We start from the raw sequence: 24,353 nt of genomic DNA on the forward strand, positions 1-24,353 counted from the left end.
GGAACAGCAGCGTGGTAGGACACAATGCTGAGGGTGCCTGTGGGCTGGCCTGTGGCCCACTGGAAGCACCACGAGTCAACAATAATTCTGAATAAAAGATAAAAGAAAGGGTTGCTGTCAACCCAGAGAGCAGCAGCACTGTCTGCAAGGCAATGCAAGGCAAGGTCTAGATGAAACATCGATATTTAAGGCTGGGTATTGTATGTTCAGACACAGACCAGCTGGAAAGAGGTGAGTAAACCTCCCTTACAAGGAAAGCTGGGAAGAAACAAGAACCAGCACAAGACTGGGAAGAGACATGAGCAGAGCATTTTAGTCTTATAAAGCAGGAACAATTTATTCTCCATGCCCAGCCTATAACAAGCTCAAATCAAAACAAGAAAGATTGAGGGAGAAAAAGGAAAGTGTGTTAAACCCCCCAAACCAATGGAGGGGTAACAGTGAAGCACAGGAAAAAAGGAGATGTGGTGCAACCATCACTGAAAGCCTCTGAAAACCAGTTAAAACACTGGTCAGACACAGGATACCTGCTCTTGCCTTAGGCAAGGAACTCTAGCTACAGCATTATGTCTGGGTTGCTCCCTTTTGGGCTCATACACCTTCTCCAGGTCTGAAATCTACTGTTGCTCCTTTAAAGTTAAACAAAAGTTACAAACTGCTTCGAGCTCAAGAGGAACAGCTTATCTGATGTTTCCAGGTAAACCACCCCGTCTTTCTAAAAAATAGAAAACATTATCTTACAAATCCTGTAGTGTGCACATAGGACATCCGTAATCGGAGGCATACAGTATAAACACATAAACCTGTACCTACAAACACAAGAATGTAAGCCTACATCTGCTGTTCAAGAACTGACTGAAGCCCACACTGCAGGCACAGACTGACTTAACAGACTGCCCATGCCATTGCTAAAGCTTTAGAAATGTTGGGAGATATTGTACAATAAGGGACTGAGTTGGATTGGGGCAGTGGCACAGAACACCACAGGGGACAAACATGCACATAAAAAAGCACAGAACATCAGGAATGAAGAAATGCTGTTATCATGAAGGCAGCTACAGGAGAACCAAATGATCCCCCTACCCTCAAGGTAACACAAGGAGACAGATAGTGGGGATTTACTAAAGGACACATAATACACTCACGCTGGATATTCAGGCACTTTTCCCTGGAAGGCAGGCAGATCACGAACATATTCATTGTACAGCCACTTCACTTTGAAGTGTAAATTCATATAGTCCGCACTTTTACACAGCCTGTGTTTCTCATGCTCTGTAAGGAAGGAAAAATAAGCAGTTAAGTCTGAATTTACCACTGTCATTGCCATCAGGCACAGGAAGGTTTTATAAAGCGCATCTGCACTATGCAATGTTTTGAGTATGAAGCATCTATAGAGACATAAAATCTTCACAGCACAGAATTTTGGCAGCAAGCAGGGGTTCTTGGAGGTTGACCATTGGGGCTCTGGAGTTTATTTCTGTAGCTCTAATTAATACTTCCATTTGCTGAAGATTTTTTTGGTTGTCAAAGCAATAAAAACAGACGAATCTCTTATGGTCTTTTCATTTAACATATCACAGTCGAGATTCCATCTTTGCAGAGGAAAAATCAAGGCAAGTGAATCTGTTCATTCTTAGATACAAACAAAAGCAATACCAACAGGTTACACTACATCCCGTAGGAGACAAGAGCAGAAAGCACCAAGAGTTTGACAGTATGAGTCACAAGCAAGTCCAAACGAGCTACACAGGAGGTGGATCCCCAGTTTGGAGAAATTAATGATACTTCTTTTCCAGAAGGCAGTGTCTGCTGTTGAGCCTCTTCCTCCCTCCAGGTTTCCTAATGTTTTTGTACCCAGACAATGTTGGAACAATTACAATTACACAGTTCTTCCTTGTGTAATGCACATACCTCCACAACATGACCCTTCCCACACACCTACACTGCTGAAGCACTGGCCATACTCAGACCTACATTTTAACTCCCTAGATCACAGTTTCTCTTACTTAACACGAGGAATGTATTCACCATGTCTTCACTCTCAAGGCCCTTCACAGCCTACGTCCACACTACCATCTTTCAGCAATTGACTCCCACCTCTGATCAGCCCACAATCCCTGTTTTTAAACTACTTGTTAAGTTCTCCCAAACGCTTTCTCCCAAGCCACCCCTCATGTGCTTACACAGGCAGCTCCTTGTACTGCGCTGCTTTTCTTCAAAATCTCCCTTGAAAAGATTAAAATTAATTCCTTTTTCATGATGCTATGAGGACTCAGCAGCTGGCTTTTGTCTGTACTGTGACCCTGCGTTATCAGGTGATCAATTCTGCTACCCAGTGCTGCCCGTCCATATCCATCTCTTTCGTTTGCCAGGCCTCCCAGCAGGAATACACTTTGTGCCAAGCTTCTTTGTTCACTCTAGCACCACAGCACGCTGCTAGTCCATGTCTACAGTGTGAGATATTATACTAAGACACACATGATTTTAGCTCAGGCTCAGGTTTATATCCTTAGAATTTGAGTTTAGACTCTTCTTCCTATCTTACATGTGGGTACCTCCTTACTGATGTAACTTTCCAAGGGCATCACTGCTGACATGCAGACAGGATTCAGCTATGTTGAAAAGAGGAAGTCTTTTTCTTAACTTTGAATAGCTTTAATCTAGGACTTCAGTACAGGTATCCAGTAGCTGGGTAGATCTGTGCACATGTGAGCAATACATGCTACAGATACTCATAAGGGGAAGATACATCTTCATGATGCAAAATGGCTGTAGTTTTCTAATCAGTTACCTGACAGACAAGCTTATCTTACATCATTATCATCATCTATTTTCATGTAAATGTGAATTCTTGCAAATAATTCAAAACACTGAGAAACTTCTGTATCTCTCTTGAAGCTTCATCAACCTGCACAAGAAGAAGGTCCACATCAAGTATGAATTATGCAACTGAAAACACAAAATCCAGAGAAATTTTCACTCAGAATTTTTCCATAAGCCTTGGCAACTGCCAAGCAGTGGAATGCCCAGTATCTGAGAGACACAGTCCCCAGGAGTAATGGTTCAATGGACAAATTACATATACTATGGTCCATTTCCCTCCAAAGTGAATTTGCTTGTATTGGAGCTGTGGAAAGTCCATTCCTGTTTTATATCAATAATCTTGTATCTTTCTTCAGCACTTAGGAGTATACTCAGTGTATGAACTGCTGACATCCCTCAAGCAACTGCAGAAGAAAATACAAACTCTCTCCACAGATCTGGACGCAAACAGAGCAATAACTGTGCCTGCTTTGTTCCCTGTGACTGAGGAAACCAACAGACAATTATAACTTCATTAACTTGGACAGGCGCTGCCTCCAGCTGCTATTTCTGCATGGGGAAGGTGCTGTTCCTGCAAAGGAGAGGTCTGACTTGGACACAAAAAGGACTTAAATCAGACTTAGTTCCTCAAAATTAAGCAGTGCACTAAAAGCAAGCAATTCAAGCCTTTTTCTGTTTTTAGAATGTTTAAAACACTTCTAAGTTGCAGAAGACGAAGATGCAAAGCAGCCACAGAAGCTAAGCCCAAGGACTGCTACTAGGACTACCTGGCCATCTAAGTGCTAAAGGAGACACTTGACACTAAGGGCATAAACTACAGGAAAGTAAAAGAAAGAAGAAGAGGTCTTACCACCATAAAAGAGAACTTTACGTATGCGAAAGAGAGGTGGGGCTTGTGACAGAGAAAAGACAAAAGTGAACTATAACAGCTCAAACATTCTGGAGGACAAAGCCAACAAAGACCCAAAACCCCCTCATTCCCAACAGCTCACACCATCTGCCTTCCCTCCTTCAGTGGACCCTGCACAGTTTTGATAAGCTGCTTCCTTTACAAGGTGAAATGTTTAAGACTACCTGAAGGTGACATGGAAACACATCAGTCAGAGGCATACACTGAAAGCCCATTTTAGAAAAGGTAAAGTGAAGGTCCTGGGAGCCATCAGTCTTAGAACATTTCTGTGCTGCTTTATAACCTGCTGGCTTTTAAAGAGCTTAGTGGCAGCAGCAGCAGAACAGCACAGAGATATTGTACAGCAACTACTGTGTTTTATCCTGGAAAGACCACAGGGTTCTGTAAGTCTCACACATTTCCTCACCAGATTTCATCTGCAAACAGCCTCCAATGGAGAAAAGCTTTTAGGGTCACCAAGGCCATGTTATTAAGGCATTAATAGGTAACTGTTCCCTAGCAGCACACTTTCTAGCGTCACATCCAGTTCTATTTTTTCAGGTAGAGAACAGTGCTTCCACCACATCCTTTAATCCACAGATTATGTTTCCTGATTGTTAGTCTACTTTTCATGGGTTAATTTCCAGCAAATAATGCCAAATTTCTGCAAAGAAACTCTAATAGGTACCAAGGCTGTTGAAGCATCAACACTTTAGACAGATGGCATCTGTGTGTGCCTCTGATCCCCTTCTTCTTATTAGAAGTGAGAAAGTGGCAGAATGATTTATTTCAATCCTGCCTGCCAAGTCTGCTCAGTCTCTCTTCCTATCAAAGACACTTCCAATTTGCAACTCTCCTAATGCTGATGTGTCCAAACTAAGATAAAATGGTGCTGTCAAGGATGATGTTGATTTTCTATTACTGTCTTTTAAGGCCTTTCTGATAAGGGAAGAGCACAAGCCTCTTTGCTCGAGGTGTTTGTGCTTTCTGGGCCACAGAGGTTTCACAGAGGACAGTGAGAAAACTATTAACTCCAATTAACCAGTCAGTGTCCCAGAGGTGGTGCCAACTGTATGACTTGGAAAATCATCCTCTACACTACAGTGACTCCAGGGGAGCATGATCCTGCCAAGTCTGGGACACATGATGATCTGATCTGTTTCACTCTTGGGTTGATGGGGAACACAGGACACTTCTCAAAGACTTGTCCTGTACTGCCTTTGCCAGTAAACAGGCAAGTGCCAGCTCTGCTGTGAATGGTGCTTTGAATTGTCATTGCTTTAGGGAAGAAAGAAAAGAAGCAGGGTAGATCCTGGAGCTTCTGCTGTGTCTCAGATGCTGAGTCTCCTTAGGAGAGTTGTAGGCATAAGATCTGTCTGCAGTGCACTTGCCTTTCAGCAGTCAAACACGCTGCTGCCTGATGACTGCTACCGGTTCCTGAACACATTTTAAATAGAGAATAGGTGTTTAACTTTTATGACTTGAACATTTCTCACATCAGCAGTCTCACCCTACAGAAGGTGTCCGAAGGACATGTGGTGTAGCATCCACAGGCTGGTATGAACTCTGCATCTGAAGCCCTTCAGCCCTGTATTCTAGGTATAAATTAGAGTTTATACATTGTCCTGCACAGGCTGCGTGGGTGCACATGGGGCTAAAGTCCAGCTGGGAAAGGCATGATGGGGAAAAAGGAAAGCAACTCGCACAGTCAGGCACTACTCTCCAGCTCAAAGAAACCATCTCCCACTTGAGCCTCCCAACTCTCCTCCACACTGCATCCTGGAGAGCAGTGTGGAAGTATGAGGCTGGAAGGAGGCAGGGGGCAGTTTTATGCAGCCAGGCCTGCACTCTTTCTACTCCAAACACTTCACACTGCAGAGTGGAAGGACGAGAGATCCTCAAGCATCACCTGGGCCAGGAGGAAAGGAATAGAGTCACATGTGAACTGGAGCTCTTACCTCAGCAGCTACTCTTCAAGAGACATTATCTACATCTTAATGCCTGGGACCCAGCAAAGGGGCTATTTCCCAGAACTGCTCAGTGCATCAGGCACTGCCAAAAACTGGAGTGGCTGATCAGAACAGGAGTCTCCCTACAGCACATACTCTCCATTTCTACAGCAGCAGTATGGTCTTTCAAGTCTTCTTTGCAGATCTGTTTTAATGCTGGCATTAGACTACAGAACACTAAAGCTAGTGTGACAAACTACATCCAGAGTGCTAAAACTATGGGTAACAGATTAAACTCTTCATCTACTCACACCTACAAGCTCCACAAGGAGCATGAACTTACCACTTGGTGAGGTGAATGAGCTCATGTGATCCAGAACTTAGGAACAGAACATAAGGGAAAACACCATGAAGAAAGTTAGGACCAACTGTTATAGTCTGGGTTCATGTGCACATATCTCCACAAAGCAGATTAGCTTTTCTTGAAGAGAGCTCTTGATGCATATAGATCTTGGAGTGCACCAGAAATGCACCCAGGGATTATGCCACAAACTGGCAAAAGGAATATGAAACTCTTAGTGCAGTTAAACTGGTAAAACAATCAGTGACTGAACCTGAGAAATGACAGAGCCAAGAGCTAAGGACAGCAAATCTAATCATCATCCCTCACATCATTCAATCAATTTCCTTTAATCCCTTTTTTCCCCTAGTTTAAAAAAAATGCACTCAGTTAATCCAATCACCTGTATTTAAAATATATCTAGTAAGGCCTATAATTGAATTATTGTAGAGCTTGTTCTAAAGGTTATCTTCACAAGTTTCTGGAGAGCAAGGCAGTGAGGAATCACACTTGCCTCAAATAGAATTCTGCACCCTGAGGATTTCTTGAAAATATATTTGGAAGAGACACACCCCAACGCTGACTCTACTGCTGTCCAACCCTCCTGCATAACTTGCACAACTAGAGTACAAATACATTACCATGCAGTTTTTCAACTTTTGCTCAAAATGCAAATCCTCCCCTGTCCATCAGCCACCTTTGTGTCAATTTTCGTCACCAATAAATATTTTGAAGAGGGATGGTCTTCCAGCTAGTATTTGCTATGCACTGAGGAACTAAGGGATGGAAACATGATACCAATCCTTGTCTTAAGAAGCTCAAAAGTGACCAGAAGCATGTCAGGAAAAGGTAAAATAAGCCCAGATTGATGAGTGGGAACAGAGTCAAAGGGGACATGGTATGAGATCTGAACAGAGAAAACCGGGGAGGCCATGCGAACATGGAATCAAATAAAGTCATTAAAAAGACAAAAAACCCCCAGTCAAAGTCATGTCCCCTTTGACAGTCAAATTCACACATGTAACCTTTTTACAGTTGCATTTTGGATGCAACAGGCAAAGGGAATCTTAGGAAAGTAAGCAAGAGATCTCATGGCTGCAGATAAAGGAGGAAGATAGGACACTTCCAACAGTTAGAAGAGTAAATTGCATTATAAATTCTTGAAGGCAAGCACGCAGGAATAAATAGAACCATGGACTGGCTTGGGTTGGAAGGGACCATAATGGTCATCTCATTCCACCCCCTGTGCCATGGGCAGGGACACCTTACACTAGAACAGGTTGCTCAAAGCCCTATCCAACCTGGCCTTGAACACTGACAGGGATGTGGCACTCACAGCTTCTCTGGGCAACCTGTTCCAGGGCCTCACCCCCCTCCCAGGGAAAAATTTTTTCCTAATATCCAACCTAAACATATTCTCTTTCAGTTTGAAGCCATTCCCTCTTGTCCTGTCACTCCATGCTCTTGTTAAAAAGTCCTTCTCTATCTTTCTTGTAGGCTCCCTTCAGGTACTGGAAAGCTGTAATTAGGTCACCTGGAAGCCTTCTCTTTTCCAGGCTGAACAATCCCAATTCTCTCAGACTTTCTTCATAGGAGAGGTGCTCCATCCCTTCTATATAAGAACAAAACGGAAAGGGGACCTAAAATGGTTTGCAGGAGCAAACAGTTTCTAGGGAAAGATAACATGAAATTATCACCATTGCCTCATCTCTAACATATGAGCAAGTAGTGACAATCCCTATAAAAGAGATTCTTCAACACAATAAGTCTTAGTCCTTCTTCCCAGTGTCTGTTCTTATATCAGCATGACCTCACAAGACAAAGGCACTGTGGGGTACAGGCATATATAAAAAGTTCCTAACAGAATTGAGAACACTTCATCCAGCCCTGCAGCCTGCTGAATTCAAGCCTACAGCTGGCAAAGAGCCTCCCCCCACAGCACAGTCTCTACTTCTGTTGCACTGACAGAGATTAATACAATAAATTGAGTCAACCTTCTTCACTTACAGGGCAACCCCACAGACTGTTTCTGAAGAACAAAATGGAGGAAACTCTCTTACAGGCAGCATTTTTGTTCTAGCAACTTGAAGTAAGAGTCTAATAGGCCGTCACTTCTATAAGCAAGCTCAAATCAAACTAGGGACAAGTGGATTGAGCAAAATTTTGTGAGTGACCAAAAGCAGCAGCTTGACCTGGGTTTGGAATATGAATACAGACACTAACATGCCACAGACAGCACCAGCCCTTCTCTTTTATCATAATAGCAACTTACAGGTGATCATAAAGCTGAACCCTACAAAATACTGAGAAAGCAACTGCTACCACAGCTGCAGAGCTAGCGGGAGCTGGATGCTCTGTGAACCTTGTAAAAAGATGATTAGATTGTGCAAATCAATGTATAGAACTAAAATCAAGTTCAGAAACTGTAATCAACCACCTGAAGAGTACTGCAAGTAGCAGAATTCCTTTCTGGAAGTTTGTTGGGCTTTGCATGTCTAACTCATTTTCAGAAACAGTAAAATTTCTTCCCTACTAGGAGGTGGAATTATGCAAAGACTAATTCAAAATGTCTGCAGCAGGAATTGTTTTAACAGCATCTTTCTGCCAATGGCTTAGACCATCTATGCTGTACTATCCAGGGAACTAGAGCTATGACAAAACCCAGAGTCTGCCTACGTTTTCAACCCTTTCTACCACAGTACACTGCAGAATGAAGCTGCTGCTGGCTGCTAATCTAAGCCAACGTAACCTCAGGTCAAAGAGCACTTCTGATTTCAAACCAGCTGGGATGACAATAAACAGCTTGCAACACAGCCTGACTCAGAGGTCTGGAGCTCATGGAGATCTCGGCCTCAATTCTCACCCATAAAGCAGCTGTGCACAAACAAACCACTGGGAACCACTGCTCCAAACAGTGCTGCTACTCCTGTGCTTAGGCCTCATTTTCACCAAATGGATGGAGAACAAGAGATCAGCAACAAGTCAACTAGCAGCAGTGAGACATTCTCTTACCTTCCATGGCGTATTTCATATCCTGGGCAAAAAGACTCCACATCACCTCTGCGCTGATCTTCCCAACTGCAAGCTCCTGAGGAAACCTGAGGGGACATTCGGAAAAACTTTGGCATGTGGCAGAGCAAAAGGCTCTCCTTTATTCAGCTCTGAGCTACACTATGTGATGAAAAGCTCAACATTACGGAACTTCCTTCACCCTAGATAAAGGTCCAGGTGAAAACTGGAGACTGTGAACTGGACTCTGTGGCATAGATTAAGTAATCTGAAAACTACACTGGTTTTAACTCAAAAAGCCAGGTCCTGGATGTCATTCTGCGTAGAGATGCATAAAATAATTCTGGGAATGTGATCTCAATGCCCTTGTACCTTTTTCCCTTTCCTTGTCTATTTTTTTCATTCTCCTTTTCAAGGGTTACTAGGCTGACAGATGAATGATTATTATGTTAAATCAATGATCATTAGGGCACAATCCAGCTGTTCGTGTATAATACCTTGTCAGATCTCTCTCCTGCCCTGTGGGACTGTTGGAGTGGTGTCACTGGTTAAACAGACCTGTTTCAGGTTCCTTTCCAGTGCTGTGCCAACTCCACCCAATGCAATCTCCCACTGCTGCAATGAACACCATGTTCCTAAATCACAGTGTAAGGCACCATGGCACCACTGTGTGCATTAACGTGCACCCCAGAACTGCTCAACATCAGAAAAAAACAAAAGAACTCTCACCCCATTTTCAGGTGCCTCCCTGAGTTCAGGATTGTAATAATCAGGGTGTTTGTGCTCGAACGCCAGCGTAACTGAACCTTTTGAAACTCTTCCATCCCAATCAAAAAGAGTTATTTATAAAGACAGAGACAGATAAGACAGAAAGACAGACAGACAAGATAAGTACTTCTATAAATGCACAAGTGACAGAAGAGATAGAAAGCAGCTCAACAAATAAAGCAGAGCACACGCAGACTAGTATTAGCCACACAGGACATGGAAGTTTCTTACTGATTCAGGACTGGGGTATAGGAATTCTTGTCCTCTTCTATGATGGAAACTATCAAAGTGATGAGCTTGGGCCAGAAATCAAGGTTCCTGATGCTGGGGCCCTGTTCCTCAGGAGGAAGGTCCTGACTTTTGTTCTGGGAAGGAAGCCATTGGAAAAACAGCATAAATTTTAACTGGACAGAAAAAGCTGGCAAATGTAGATCATCATTGTGGGCCCTTTCTCTGAAGAGCTTAAAACTAATAATGACTGCTGGTAATTTGCATGATCTAATGCAAAACACAGTAAACATGCCAAACCATGTTGCTTACTGGTGGCCTCAAACCCAACTAATCACTGTTTTGTCATTTACCATGCCAAGAGCAGGCCAGGCTCCAGAAGACCTGCTGAGACATTATTTTCCCTAAGCTTATTCCAAATACTTGCTTTCTAGGCACCTGCTTGATGACTATATCCACACTGACACATTGTGTGTGCATTACTACACAGTGGTTGGAGGAACTTTTATGGATTTGAAAACAGTTTGTGTCTAGAGGCACCTCCTAAACCCAGTGCAGGATACTGGTTGCTAGAAAACAAGGTAAAATTTCACTGCTCGGGGTTTATATATGCTAAAGTTTCCTGGATCAGTCTACATCTGCTCTAATTGGCTTTTGCTCATTCAAAGCTACATCAAACCTTCCCTTCACAAGTAACTGCTGAGGCTGGCAAAATGCATCATAATTAGTGTAAAACAATTATCATCCTCCACTTACTAATTAGCACTCATTATTTGATTACAAGTTTCGTGCATTCAGAAGATAACAAGTCACGTAATTTTGTTTGTGTTGGCTTTTTGTATCAATTAGTATTCTCGTTATTATCTTAAGAAAATCAGAAACTTGGACTTCAGCCTTCTTATCAGCTACTCACAGGGTCTGTCTGGTACTCGCGACTGTACAGCTCGTGACAGTTGTTGAAAATGTACTCGTAGGTGGAGTTGAGACAAGCTTTTACACAGTCCTTCACTACCTGGCTGGCTCGGGGTGGGCTCTGCAGCTCTTGGACCTGACAAGGAGACAACAAAGAGAGTCAAACAAAGAACTGCTCATAAATCAAACGGGGAAGGAACACACCGCCGGTTTGGGAACCACCCAGGGCTTGGTGGATCTGCTTTCAGCGACTTGTGCTATCGGTGACCTGAAGCCACAAGTGGGTCACTCTCCCCAGGCATCAAAGAGCACCGATGACACTTATCTCCCCATTGGACCATTTGCAGAATAAAAACAGATTTTGAAAGGCCAAGGAAGATTCCTCAAAAGAGACAGATCATGTGGCTTGATATGTGTATAATCTGAGCCAAACACGCAATTTCTGCTGAATTTATAGGATTTTGTTACGAAGCCAGCGAGTAATCTTTCCCAACATTGGAAAAATGTGCAACAGATCAGCTGAGCAGATAACATCTGATCTGGAAAGTCTTGCTGAAGACCACTCATATGCCTTAAAATACAAAAACTTGCATTAAGGACATCTTTCATCACAAGTTTTATTGAATTTTAAAGCACACCAGAATCCCTAGGGTCATGCCAACTGATACGCCTTCTCCTCTTGCAACAGCAGCTGTTTTCATTATTTCATTGTTATATTGCTTTAGAAAAATGCTGCAGAAGCACTTTAAACTAAACAGATAGGCAGGTATCACCCTGCAAATACAACAATAACCCAGCAATTTTGATACTGTCAGTATCTCACAACTTCTCAGAGTATTTCTATAAAGCAAACTTTCAATACAGACAGATTGTCTGAATGAACACTCTTAAAATGAAGTTCCAAAACATCATTTACCCTAAGGGTTAGGAGTAAAATTTTAAGAACTTCATGAAACAGTTCAAATTAAACACTTGGTTTTTGATAAGATAAGAATTTCTATGTGACATGTACAAACAGATGACAGTAGGTTGTAAACTTTTAAAAATAGTTTAGAAACCAATAATCATGAATCAAAAATAATCTCATTACGCACTGCTAGAACAACAAACTTAACTATGGAACCAGCACATTAGCATTCATAAGAACTCTCCTGGACCTCAACTGAGAGATATTATCTTTTTGCAGTATTTTACCCTCCATGAGATAAATTATAAAATATTTACTAGATAAAAGATAGTGAATAGATGGTAGTGGCTTATGTTACAGTTAGTTTTATAGGAGAAGCTTCCTAATGATGTTAACAGAAGCAAATTATCTTCCTAAAACTAGCCAATTTTCTTTATTCCTTCTCCTTTCTTTTTTTTTATGCCATATTTATGACTGAAGAACCCTAGGCAAAAAACAATTTACATCTTCTCAGTGCAAAACACAGTGAAGTAAAGACAAAATGTGGATGTTTATACATGTTCACAGATGATTTTCATCTTCCTTAAGTGTCTAAAGCACAACAATGTTAAACAATGCTTTGAAAATGGGAAATCAACTCCTAGGGGAAAAACTAAAGAGATGCCATTCCCATCCCCACCCATATCACTACCTTCATCCTGAAAAAGGTGATGCTGGTCAGCAAATCCACTGTAGACTTCAGGTCCTGCAGGCGTTCACGGCTGCTGGCTGGGAAGTTATTCTGTTGACAGAAAAGGGAAATCCTGTTGGAAAGCACAGCCAGATCCATGCAAGGCTACAAGCATGTGCTAAATAAGGAAACTGTCTTGGAAACATTTCCTGCTCAAGAAGCTTGTACCAGTCAAAACAATGCTCAATAAATAAGGCCTTTTTGCTGCAGGAGCTTATCTGTTTGCTTAATTAAATAGATTCTCATAAGAACGCAAAGTCCGTGGATGCCAGGAGACTGACAGCCCTCGGCGGCAGGAAATCTCTCCTTGGCTGTTGAAGAAGCAGGCTGGGAACAGCCTCACCCCTGGCAGCCCTGGCCTCTTGCCTGAGGTTGCCTGTGTGGGCCCTTTCCTTCCTCACTGCTTGGTGTTTTGGCTTCCCTTCTGAGATGCTGAGAGATGTGGTGTATTAAAAACCTCTCCAGAGAAACAAACTGGACTGAGAAGGAAAAATGAGCACCGTTCCCTCTAAGAAGATATTGTAACCACTCAGCCACCTGTAAGACCCCATCTGCCAAGGTAACTTATGCATCCTTCAGTGCCTCCTTCCCTCTAATGCATTTATTTTACACACCCTTCCCATCACCCTGCTGTCCACAGCCGTATATGCCTTCCTCTTCCACTCTCTGGCTCCCACTGAAATTAGAAGTCTTGTCCCTTCCATATATGACACATATTTGTGTATGTGCACATATGTATATATATGTGTGTAAATACATATGCCGAATGCAGAAAGCTTCGCTTCTTACATGAGATCCTCCCTTTCTGACCTCAGGCACTGCACCCTTTCCTACAATCCCACTCTCTCCAACCTGTGTCTTTTAACTGCATTCATGTTCCTCAGCAGGGTCTTACATTAAAGCTGATGCGATTCTTGGTTTTGCTGCAAGTACAACAGCAAAGGCAAGCTTCACTTGGGTAATCCCTTCTTGTTTGCAAGTTCAAAAATTATTAGATACAAAGGTAAAAAAGGGCAGAGGAGAACAAGTGTTCACTTTTTATTGAGGACTTGCAGAAAAATACACAGTCTCTTGACAGTAGTAATTGAGTATTACTGCAGTTCAGCTAACCACTGCAAAGAATTTAATTTGCAGTTATTTGTAGATGCTCATTCCTAGATAACTCTCCTTTTAAGGTTAACTTGTCTACACATGGGCTCTCTGGAACTCAGGGTATTTATCAAAATCAAAGCCTTTGAAGGGTCAAGATCTAAGTACAAACCACTGGATGAATGTGAAATGCTATCTCCTGTCTTGAAAGCTGCAAACTAACACCTTTTCTTCCATAACTTAACCTGCCCTTCAGGGGTCTTAAAATAATTACTAAATGGTCTCAAATTGCTTCAGACGTTTCTCTAAATATAATGGCAATTGGATAACACCTGAAATATTTAAACTACACAAATTTTTCCTGGTCCTTTATGTAAGACCTTACTCGTCTGTGCGCAGGTCAGTTGCATTAGCCACTGAAAAGCAGCTTTTAATGAAGACCAAGCAAACAAAAAAGGCATCACTGCTACAGATTCCTATTGCCCTGCGTAGATAATTTGCCTTCTGCTACTCAGTGGCTCTGTTTAGACCTTCTCTTACTAGTACTGTAGCTTTAGAATAGCTCTTCATACAATATTTCTCTTATCTTCTTTTGCACCCTGCCCCTTTTCTTTTGTTTTCTCTTCCTACTCCACTTCTCTTAATCCGCCCATGTTTTTCTCTTACATATGTTTTTCTGCATTTCAGATGAATGCACTAATCAGAAGGGGATCTAGTTTAAAATAAATAAATAAAATGAAAGCTCACATTTGCCACCATTTTTACAATTTTCAATTAATTAATCACCAATTGAAATAATATGGCAAGGAAATTAAGGAAAAAAAAAGCCAAGTCACGTGATAAGACTATATTGACTCTGCAGTAGCAGAGGAAGAAAACAGAGGGTTTATAAAGCCTGTTAGACTAATGCCAACATTTAAAACTCATCTCTTCACAAAATGTTGAAGAGGACAGAATCTCAAACCTGACAATATATCTTGTAGATCCAAAGTTAGGGACAGTGATTCGAGTTTGCCAAACCTCAAATAAGTGACAACATGGCTGTGGGTCCTCTAAAATATTTCTGTCATACTAGGGGAGAACAACTCTATTTTCCATTTTTAGATGACACCTGAAGGAGCTGATAAGAGTAATTAAAATAATTTAATCCAATCCAACTTGCATTTCTGGGAGAGTGTCAGAGATGAGCACAGTTCACAATCCTCAAATTATTTCAGAAGGCTTGAGGAAGTTATGATGGAAAAAAAACCCCATGATCCATGAGGAAAACTAAATGGTATATTTAAGTAACAAGTTTGTCATGACAATTTCTTAAGACACAAACTACACAAAAAGTTAGAAACATATGAGAAATCCAAATGGTGTGTTTCCCCTCTGCCCATCAGAATGCCTGAAGGGACTATATTTATTCTCACTCACCCTGTACATTGAGAGATCAATCCGAAGTGAATTATGAAGCTGGTCCAGAAGCTTCACAAATCGTTCTTTCTGTTGAGAACACCAATAAACATCACTTATCATCACTGTCCAATCGATGTTCAGAGTAAGCAGCAGGCTATCAGGTAATTAGTGTCAGATCTCATGAGAGCAGGAGGAAGCAGTATGGATACATGGCGTTGTGTAAACAGTGTTTTCTTTCAATTCTTGGATTTACTTTTAAACTGTAATTATTTCTGAAGTCTGTGTAATGTTAGAATTGTCAGAAAAAACACTCCATTATTACTCTGAAGTAGAGGTAGAAGAGAAACCCCTCTGATTTCTAGTCTGCAATTTACACCAAACTTGTATTTAAGAGAAAATATTTATTCAGAGATGGATAAAGTACAGCAGAAAAGAGTCTAATTCAGAGCAATAACACAGCTGCAAGATCTTATCTTAGTTCAGTGACAAGTATTATAGGTTTCTTGTGAATATCTTCTTGAGGTCAGATTTCTCCACTGGATTCTGATTTGGCATTGTGAACACCTCCTCAATCTATTCATGAATTCTCAATCTTATGGGAAGCATAAGCCTTTCCAAATACTTTGCCAGCATACTCAGCTCCACCACCAGTTATGTCAAAAATATTTTAACCATTAGAGGGATAGACATTTCTTGTGGCTTCGAGTTTGTTTTTTCTTCCTTAAAGCAGTCGCTATTTTTAAAAATAAAGTTCTGAAATTACTAGATCACATGGTATATTTCAGCAACGGCATCAACAGGCAGAGTTTAGTACTGTTTGCTCATTCCATACCATCTGTGCTCTATTGTAAGGTGAACATAAAGAATAAACATCACAATGCATTACACTGATTGGTAACAAAAATGCATGATGATGACGACAATAAACCCATGCTCTTTGTACAGTCTGAAAGAGTTTTACTGCTTCCAACTCCTCACAGATTTAATGTTCCTTAAACAGGAGTTATTTATTGAAAGGCGGAAGCACCGCAGGGAAATTACAGAAGTCCAGCTGTAACATCACCAAACATGCAAACATACCCCAAAATTGGAGGCTGCAAAGCGGTCCGAAGCAGACACGTTTGTGGAGGCAGTGGTGTGTGCATAATAAGCATTGATATTGGCAAGTAAGGTGCTCATCACAGCTGGCACGCCTGGGCACATGTATTTAGAAGAGAGACACGCAAAATGCCTGCAAAAGAACAGTTCTGTAAGTCATTCTGGTCTCCCTTGTGTAGCAGGGCTTGACTTTATCCCTTTAATAGACCCCGTGTTCTGGCAGGCACTGATGAACAGATGCAAGTTGTTTCATCCCTTTATGCAGCTTTCCAGCATTTCAGAGCCTTTTTTCAGAACGACGCCATCTAGACAACAGCTCAAAATGAGAAATCCCTTCACTACAGCCCTTTCTAGATCATAAACCAACTGTTTGCTGCTGCCAACAGCTTGTGACTCCAGTCATACCCTGGGTCTTCATGCCAATTCCTAGAACCAAGCCTGACACAAGGTAATCTATATAACTTGCTGCTGCTCAAGGCAGACATGGGTTCTGAGGTGACATGAAGCAGCAGCAACTGCCTCAGAGAGGCACAGAGAGAGCACACACGCTGATATTTCTGTGCTGCACTGGTATGTGATTCCTTATGGCTGACCCTTCCAGCCTGCAGGAAGCATGCACGTTCATTTGCATTTTCCCATTCTCTCATTAAATGCAAGGAACCCTCCTTCACAAAATCTCAACATTATGCCAGGAGCACCCAGGCTTGTGAAATGATTAAATAATCAAAGAAAATCCATTAGACATACGAGGGGAAAAAAATAATCAGAACTTAAGAGGTCTTGTATTATGGGACATGGCAAGTAAAGTTCATTCCAACAGGCAGGAGAGTTGAGCTGTTTTTAAGCTGGAATCCTCAGAGCTCCCAAACGAAATCTGGAAGCTACTTTCCGAATGTAGCTTTCTCCTTAAGGGACTCACAGAATCATAGAATAGTTTGGGATGGGAGGGACCTTTAAAGGTCCACCCCTACAGTGAACAGGGACATCTTCAACCAGAACAGGTTGTCCAAAATCCCTGACCATGAACATTTCCAGGGATAGGACATCTACCACCTCTGGGCAACCTGTCCATCCAGGGTTTAGCACCCTCATTGTAAAAAATTTCTTCCTTTTATCTAGCCAAAATTTACCCTCTTAAAAGTTTAAAATCATGCTTGCTACACGATACTTATGTACCAACTGGTCATCTAGGCACTTGGTAAATAAATATAAGCACATAAAATGGCTTTGTTTAGCTTTAAGAAGACAAGTTGTGAGGAGTGGGGATCTAATCAGTGTCTTGACTACTTAGCAGAGAGGGGAAGGTTATAATCATAGAATCAATCATTAAGGTTGGACAAGACCTCTGAGATCATGGATTCCAACCATTAATGTAGCATTGCCATGTTCACCACTAAATCATGGCCCTAAGTGCCACAGCCACACGTTTTTGAACACTTCCAGGGATGGCAATTCCACCATTTCTCTGGGCAGCCACTCAGTGAGAAGACTGAGCCAGGCCAAAATCCTTTTAGAGGGAGGACTAAAAGATAGGCAGCAGTATGCTGCAGCTACAGCATAAGCAATTCAAAGTACAATTTTCCAGTCTGGATTTTAACCAGGAATTTCTTTCCCAGAGTACTACAGCCTGAAGACAGGAGCCAAGAGAGGTAACACACCTTCATCCTTGGAAATTTTCCATTTACTGAAAGAGCCCCGAGCAGTCTGGTCCAACTTCCAAGTTAGTCCTGCTATAAGTAGTGACTAGACCTTCAGAGAAACCTTCCAATTTTTTTCCATTTTGGCTTTAACCAATACGCAGAAAAGCTGCTTGCAAGGTGACGTAAGAACAGTTCATAACTCATCCAAGGACCCATAACCCAAAACTTTCAGCTTCTAATGTGAAAAAGTTCACTTTTGTCTGCTACATATTTACATTTGAAATAAGAAATGAGCCAGGCACAGCACTACTAGTCTTTAAGAAGAATGACTAATCCTAAGTCCAAGTGAAAGTATAGTGACAAGGAAAAAGTTCTTTGAAGATGAAGAACTGCATTAGCCTAGCTCCAAAGAAGACAAATCGGTTGCTCCATTACTCAAACTTTCTATAAATGCCTTCAGCAGCACCTGGGAAATCAGACTTCAAAGGACTATAACAATTGCTGCAACAGTTGTGTAGGACAAATACTTTCGCAAAACCTCATCCCTTCTCACATCATCAGAAGCATTCATGGGAACCCTGAGCAAAATCCTTTTAACAGAAGAGTTCTCAAATAGGGATTTTTGAGAGTCTTAAAACAGCAATGTCTCAGCCACCATTAATAAAATATGGTCATTTACGCTAGTGAAGTTGGTGTAATTCCTTAGAATTAGTTTTAAAGGTGTTCACACAAAGTGTTGAGACAGAAGCTTAATTCCAGCACTTTGTCAGACATTAATTTCTAGACTTTGAGGAAACTGGTGATTCAGAGACAGGCTCACAGCAAGCCCCATAAGGAGCAGCTGTCACTGCCAAGCCTTCCATCACCAGCACACTTCATCATCTAACTAGTAAAAGTCACATCAGTTAGTTACACCGATTATGTGTGCTGAAGACCACACAAAATGCGTCTTACGTCATGGCCTGGTATATTGATTCAATGCCGTAACGCATTGCAAATTCATCCACGATCTCTTGCGCTGTCTCGTCAAAATACACCTTCCAGGCATCATCTCCTTTGGCATCAGGGATCTTCACCACCCCATTCCCTTGCACATCTGTGAGATGGTGAAAGAGGTTCTGAAAGACAAAGCAGGAATAGGTTTGTGTGTGAGGCTGCTGAGGCCTTTAAGCAAGATTCACGAAGATCTTGGAACTGCTGAGGTGGTGGCACTAACACAAATTCCCTTGTTCTCCTCCTCTTTCTTTCCCCCTACCCATTCTGTGTTTTCTGCTTTTGCTTTCTTTTCTTCTTGAGTGCTCATAGCTGAATATTTTGCATGTGGACCTACAACTTTACCCAGTAGACATTGTGAACAATGCAGAACAGTGCTTCAGTGCTCTGAAACCACACACTAATTAGTTTCCTGAAACCTACACATTTCTGTCCTCGGAAAGAAATGTCTTGGACAACCTATTTAAACTAGCTGACGTTACAGCTCTGTATCAGCATTGTAATTATTATCATACAGCAGAACAGTCCAAGGAGTGGTTTTTCTTCTGAGAAGGATACCCTTAAGATCACCCCTAGCAACTAGACAGTTGCATTATTATTCATCATAACCTTTCACTTTATCTAACACTACAAAAGTTTTCAGCTATCATTGCTGTGCAGAAATTGCACAATCAGCTCAGTGGGTTTCTCAGTTATCCTCAAATTCAAGACACTTGCAGATTCATCAGCCTATCAGACAGCTGGCTCCCTGCAGTAAGGGGTGCAAAAGTCTAATGATCTCATTAGTAGTTAGAGGACTGTGCTTTACACTACTATTTTTCCTGATTAAATTATACTTGCTGTAAATCATCTTCATTTTAGAATACACAAATGAAAGAAGGGGATACTTAAAATGAGACCTATTTGCAAAAAACCAGCAGCAAGTGATCATGGATGTTCAAAGGAAAAAAAAAAAGAAACAGCTTATCAAACAGAAGCCATCACTGAATTAAAAAACAAATATGTATTGAAGGAGACAATGCAGCCTACTAAAAGAAGCCTACTAATGTTTTTAATAAGCTCCATATCTGTCCCATAGACAGCCCCCTGGTAAGGCCGGAAGACACCACAGGACTCATCCAGCCCAGTGTCTGGATAAATATGTTGTTCCTGTTGATGAACGATCTGCTCTGTGATGCAACTGTCCTTCTTGTCTAAGATGAATTTACTTAAACCTCCCTGGACTTTAGGATATTCTTGTATAGAGGACTCTGACTACTCTTCCTTATTCAGGTACTCAGAGTCTCACCCTGCCACCCGATTCTCTTTGACATAGGTAGACTGGGCACCATGCATCTCTCCAAGGCAGGGTTATTCCTTTAGTCCTTTTCCTAAGTCATCTTTGGGTTTCTTCCAACTTCTGCAGCATTGTCTCCCCAGCTCAGCCCATCCTGAGACCAATCGGTACCCAGTAACCTCAGTTGATCTTCTGTTCCCCAAAAGCACAGTTCTGTTCCCCCAAGCTGTTGTACATAACTACACACCAGTGCAGCAGAACAAAAGAATTTATACCACCAATATATGCATCACTCAACAGCCAGAAACAAAGCCAGAAACAAGGCCAGAAACAAAGCCCTCCACAACCATAATTTACCTACAAAGCATTTTAGTATGCGTCCTCTAAAGAAAGACATAGTTCCAGTACACATTGAAAACATCACTCAAGGAATTTCAAAGGTTTCTCCACATTAAACTCATCTTTAATTGATTCTGAGTGGATCCAATGCCTCATCTCTGCCTAACAGTAGTACAGCTGTGACATGGAATGGACTGAGCCAGCCAGCCCCCAGCATGGGGGACACAGCCTAAAGCTGCCTTTGCCTTTCTGACAAATGCAGGTCTGATGATTCACTGCGTTACCAGGCCTGCATAGCAGGGAAAGCAAAGCTCACCAAGGGCAAAGCGGCACATTCCAGGGAAATGAATGTCAGAAAATTGCTTTTTCAGTAGTCAGAAGGAACATGGTGATGTTCCCATCTCTTACCTCGTGAAGGCAAGTGTACTGAATATGATATGGAGCCACCTTCTCCTCGCCTTTGATCTCCACACTGATTTGCAGACGAATAGCCCCGGACACTGCAGACTTATCTGTTCTTTTCTCTAGAAGGAAAAAACATCAGCAACTATATGCATTGTTCGTATTCAGAGCACAGACATCTTGGGGTGACAACACCGGCAAAGAAACTGCTGGAAGCTCAGGCTGAGTCATCTCAGAGAAAACTTTCTCTTTTCTTTCAAAACATTGAATACTAAGTAGACATCAGCAAAACAACTGCCATGATACACCCTCAATATGACACATCTAGCTAGAACTATGTACATTTTTAGACATAAGACAGCCTTTCCATCACCAAATGTGCTACAGGGTCTTGGATTCAGTCAGCTGAACTAGAACCACCAAGAACAGATTCCTTTCCTGAGAACAGGGCTGAATGATGTGGAATTCTTCTCTAACTTCACCATAGCCCTGAACTCCTGGGAATTGCTGGCTGTCCCTATCAAGAAGATTTTGGATCTCCTACGACTATTACTGTGCCTGCCAACTCAGCACCATCTGGTTACTTGCTAATACTTTCCTCAACAGTCACTGGGAAAGGTCTCAACAACCTGCCAGCCCAGTGCAGTGCACTTGATGGTTTTATAGTCAGGCAAAATGTTTGTGTTAAAACAAAACAAAAAAAGGATGTATGTAAAAGGACAGTATGCCTCCAGCACAGGTGGAATACAGTCCTGCCCCAAGCATTTCACCCACTGTACTTTTCAATGCCTGACAGACAAAACTCATCAACCCTCTGACATGTTACACTCCATTTTATCTGGGATAAGCTTTGCAGCTGCTCTGCAGTGGCATCATGTACCCTTTGAAACCATGTAAGCTTTTTTTTTATTTCCTTTCTTGCAAGTTGTCCATATGCATCCAAGTGCTATCAAACATTCCCAAACTAACACGTAACATTTTCAGTCCCAAAGCCCTGCTCACCAAGGTTGTACCACACGTCCATTTCTCCGCTCAGAGTACGAACTTCAATGATTGTCTGCCCCAGGAAATCATCTGACTCGCGTTTCAGTCTCTGCTTGACACGAGACTTGATGTCATCATCTTCATCCCACACTCGCACCTTGATCCGGTCAGAGGAATTATGGCACTCACTGCAAACAAGAGAAGTGTAATTTATTTAAGAGTGCATAATGCAGCCAACATTTATATGCGACACGCTTCGCGTTCCTCTTGGCCCTTTCATTCAACATTAGAGGGATGTATTAGCAAAATCTATTAGCAAAATGTAAACAATGCCTGTTTATTTAAAAGTGGAGCATCTGGTATGAACAACCTCTTGGTGCGCTCTAAATGCTCCTGTGACATGGCAGATACTGCACTCCAGATGCAAGCTGAAGGACTGCCCTGCCCGGACCTCGACCACCAACTTCGCACTTACGAAGTGGTTGTGACTCTCCTGCTTGTCCTCACTGTCAGCAGCAGCTCCCCAAACTTGGGAATTCTCTTCACAGCTGACTGTGAAGCCCACAGAAACCTGGGGATAGCTAAACTGGTAAATGCTTTCGTATACCCCCCAAAAATGACGATGAGCATCTCACTGGTTTCAGTAGCTCACTCCAACAATGACCCTCTGTTCAGCCGTAGGTGCTAAGGGCTACCTGTATTTATGCAGTATCTAGGACAGCACAGTCAAGGCCTGTGACACACACCCTTCACGCTGGTTTCTAAGAAAAGGATAAATAGCTCAGGTGGAGGTAGATCTCTTACTTCAAAATAGTCACAAAGCAGTAGTGTATGAATGCACAATACATTACAACCAAATGATGCACATACTGCCTGAGGGGAAAGGGTGGGGTACAGTAATGACAGCATTGGTATTTAATTACTAGAATTGATTCTGCCCATTATTCACAGCTTAGACTGATACTTTGTGCTCTGAGCAGATCAATAATGACATTTTCATTAAGAGAAGTAGTTTACTGTTTGATGAATTGGCACCCTTCAGTTTAATGCACAGGCAGAATTCGCAGACTCTCCCTCTTTTTTAGGTGTTCACCTTTTGTAGATCCAAAAAAGCTCTTGGATGACAGAAGTGGGTAGAAGAACTGTATTATAAGAGTTCTGCTCATTTACAGGGCATGCAATAAAGCAATTTGAATGCTCATATGAGACCATGACAAGGGTGATTACTCACCATAACCACTACAAATGTCTACCCTCAAGCAAATAGAATATATGAAAACAGGCAACTGCTGCTGAAGGCCTGTTTTCCAGCCTTTTTAACATTAACATGCTGCATCTGTTGCTAAGCAACAGGGAGAAAGAAGAAATGGGTCAGAAGAGATCTGCTAAGCCTGGTCAATAGGATATGGCAGTGACTGGTATGAGCATGCTCTCTCCCAAGAAACCATTTGGGCTCTTACTGCCACCACTGTGATTTAGGACAACATTTAACAGATGTCCATGCAGCTCCTACTGATTTTTCCAGTAGAGAGGGATAGCTGGGAATTATATGGACAAAGTTAGAGGCGATTCCATGCAGTTCTGATCACAGACAGAGCACATCACTGCTCCCTGTCTTTGCTTTGCAATCAATGCTGTATTTAGAGTTCAGAAGAGAAGAGGTTCTATGTTTGTCTCCTGGCTTTATTCTCCTCTTCCTCCTTTTTTGCTGCAAGAACATCTTCCTTAACAAAATCATGCAGCCAAGTGTTCACAAGCAGGGAATTCCTGGACTTGCTGTTCCTTGTAGCTCTCAAATTTATCTGAGTACATTGCCATATTTACCAGCAACACAGTGTAACCATGCAAAAGAAATCCTCTTTTCCTGACATGGTGTGCTAATGTACAACCTGGCAGTTTTGTAGAGGCTCAGTGTTGAGAAATGCATGGGTGCCTAAAAACACAGACTAGCACACACTGCCATTTACAAAGCATCAGTAAGTTAAGTCCTGACTTCTTTAGACCTCACCTTCTGGTGTGACAGCTCTTCGTTAGGAATGTTTTGATCTTGTTTCTTTGCTACCAATGGTCTTTCCTTAAAGAAAACATTCACTGTTCAGACCTAAATCTAACTTAGGCAGTCCCACATGCATCATCCCACGCTCCTGAGGTGGCTGGCTATCATCCTTCACTCGACTACAGCAGCATAACTCACTGCTAAGTGCTACAGGAAACTTTCCAGTACCAATTACTGAGCTACTGAAGCTTCTATTTTACCACACCTTTCTCTGCTGTTTTTAAGAGACTGCTCAGTTTGTATTCTTTATACTGGTCCCATGCCAGAGAGTGAGTTTTATCACTTGTTCACAGCATCTGAAAGCCCTGAGCTGGTGGCTCACCATAAAACATCTAGGTCTGTAAGAACCACAGTCATTGCTTTCGGTGAAGTAAAACAAGTGTGTCAAATCCAGTTTACCTTCCAGAGAGCACCCCAAAACAGAATGATGAATACTGGGAGACTTGGGCTTGCTGATTGGTAGCAGTTTTCTAATTAATTAGTTAGTTAGTCATTAGTTAGTTTTCTAACTAATGACATA

The 24,353-nt window shown here is 41.9% G+C and overlaps 1 protein-coding gene across 6 annotated transcripts in view; it reads right to left on the minus strand.

Annotated features, from left to right (window-relative positions):
- Positions 1–24,353, minus strand: part of UNC13B (unc-13 homolog B) — a 208,235-nt gene that overhangs the window by 40,028 nt on the left and 143,854 nt on the right. For all 6 annotated transcript variants that reach the window (XM_051804592.1, XM_051804591.1, XM_051804586.1 and 3 more), the window contains 10 exons: positions 21,796–21,965; positions 20,800–20,915; positions 18,738–18,901; positions 16,126–16,276; positions 15,064–15,132; positions 12,517–12,606; positions 10,920–11,054; positions 10,010–10,143; positions 9,014–9,099; positions 1,146–1,272 (listed from right to left, as the gene is read on the minus strand). In XM_051804592.1, coding sequence (XP_051660552.1) covers positions 1,146–1,272; positions 9,014–9,099; positions 10,010–10,143; positions 10,920–11,054; positions 12,517–12,606; positions 15,064–15,132; positions 16,126–16,276; positions 18,738–18,901; positions 20,800–20,915; positions 21,796–21,965 — 1,242 coding nt within the window. The remainder of the gene's footprint in view (positions 1–1,145; positions 1,273–9,013; positions 9,100–10,009; positions 10,144–10,919; positions 11,055–12,516; positions 12,607–15,063; positions 15,133–16,125; positions 16,277–18,737; positions 18,902–20,799; positions 20,916–21,795; positions 21,966–24,353) is intronic.

This window comes from Manacus candei, unplaced genomic scaffold, assembly GCF_025592945.1.
Source record: "Manacus candei isolate 608988 ecotype Guabito, Panama unplaced genomic scaffold, ASM2559294v1 h1tg000061l, whole genome shotgun sequence".
Lineage (NCBI taxonomy): Eukaryota > Metazoa > Chordata > Aves > Passeriformes > Pipridae > Manacus > Manacus candei.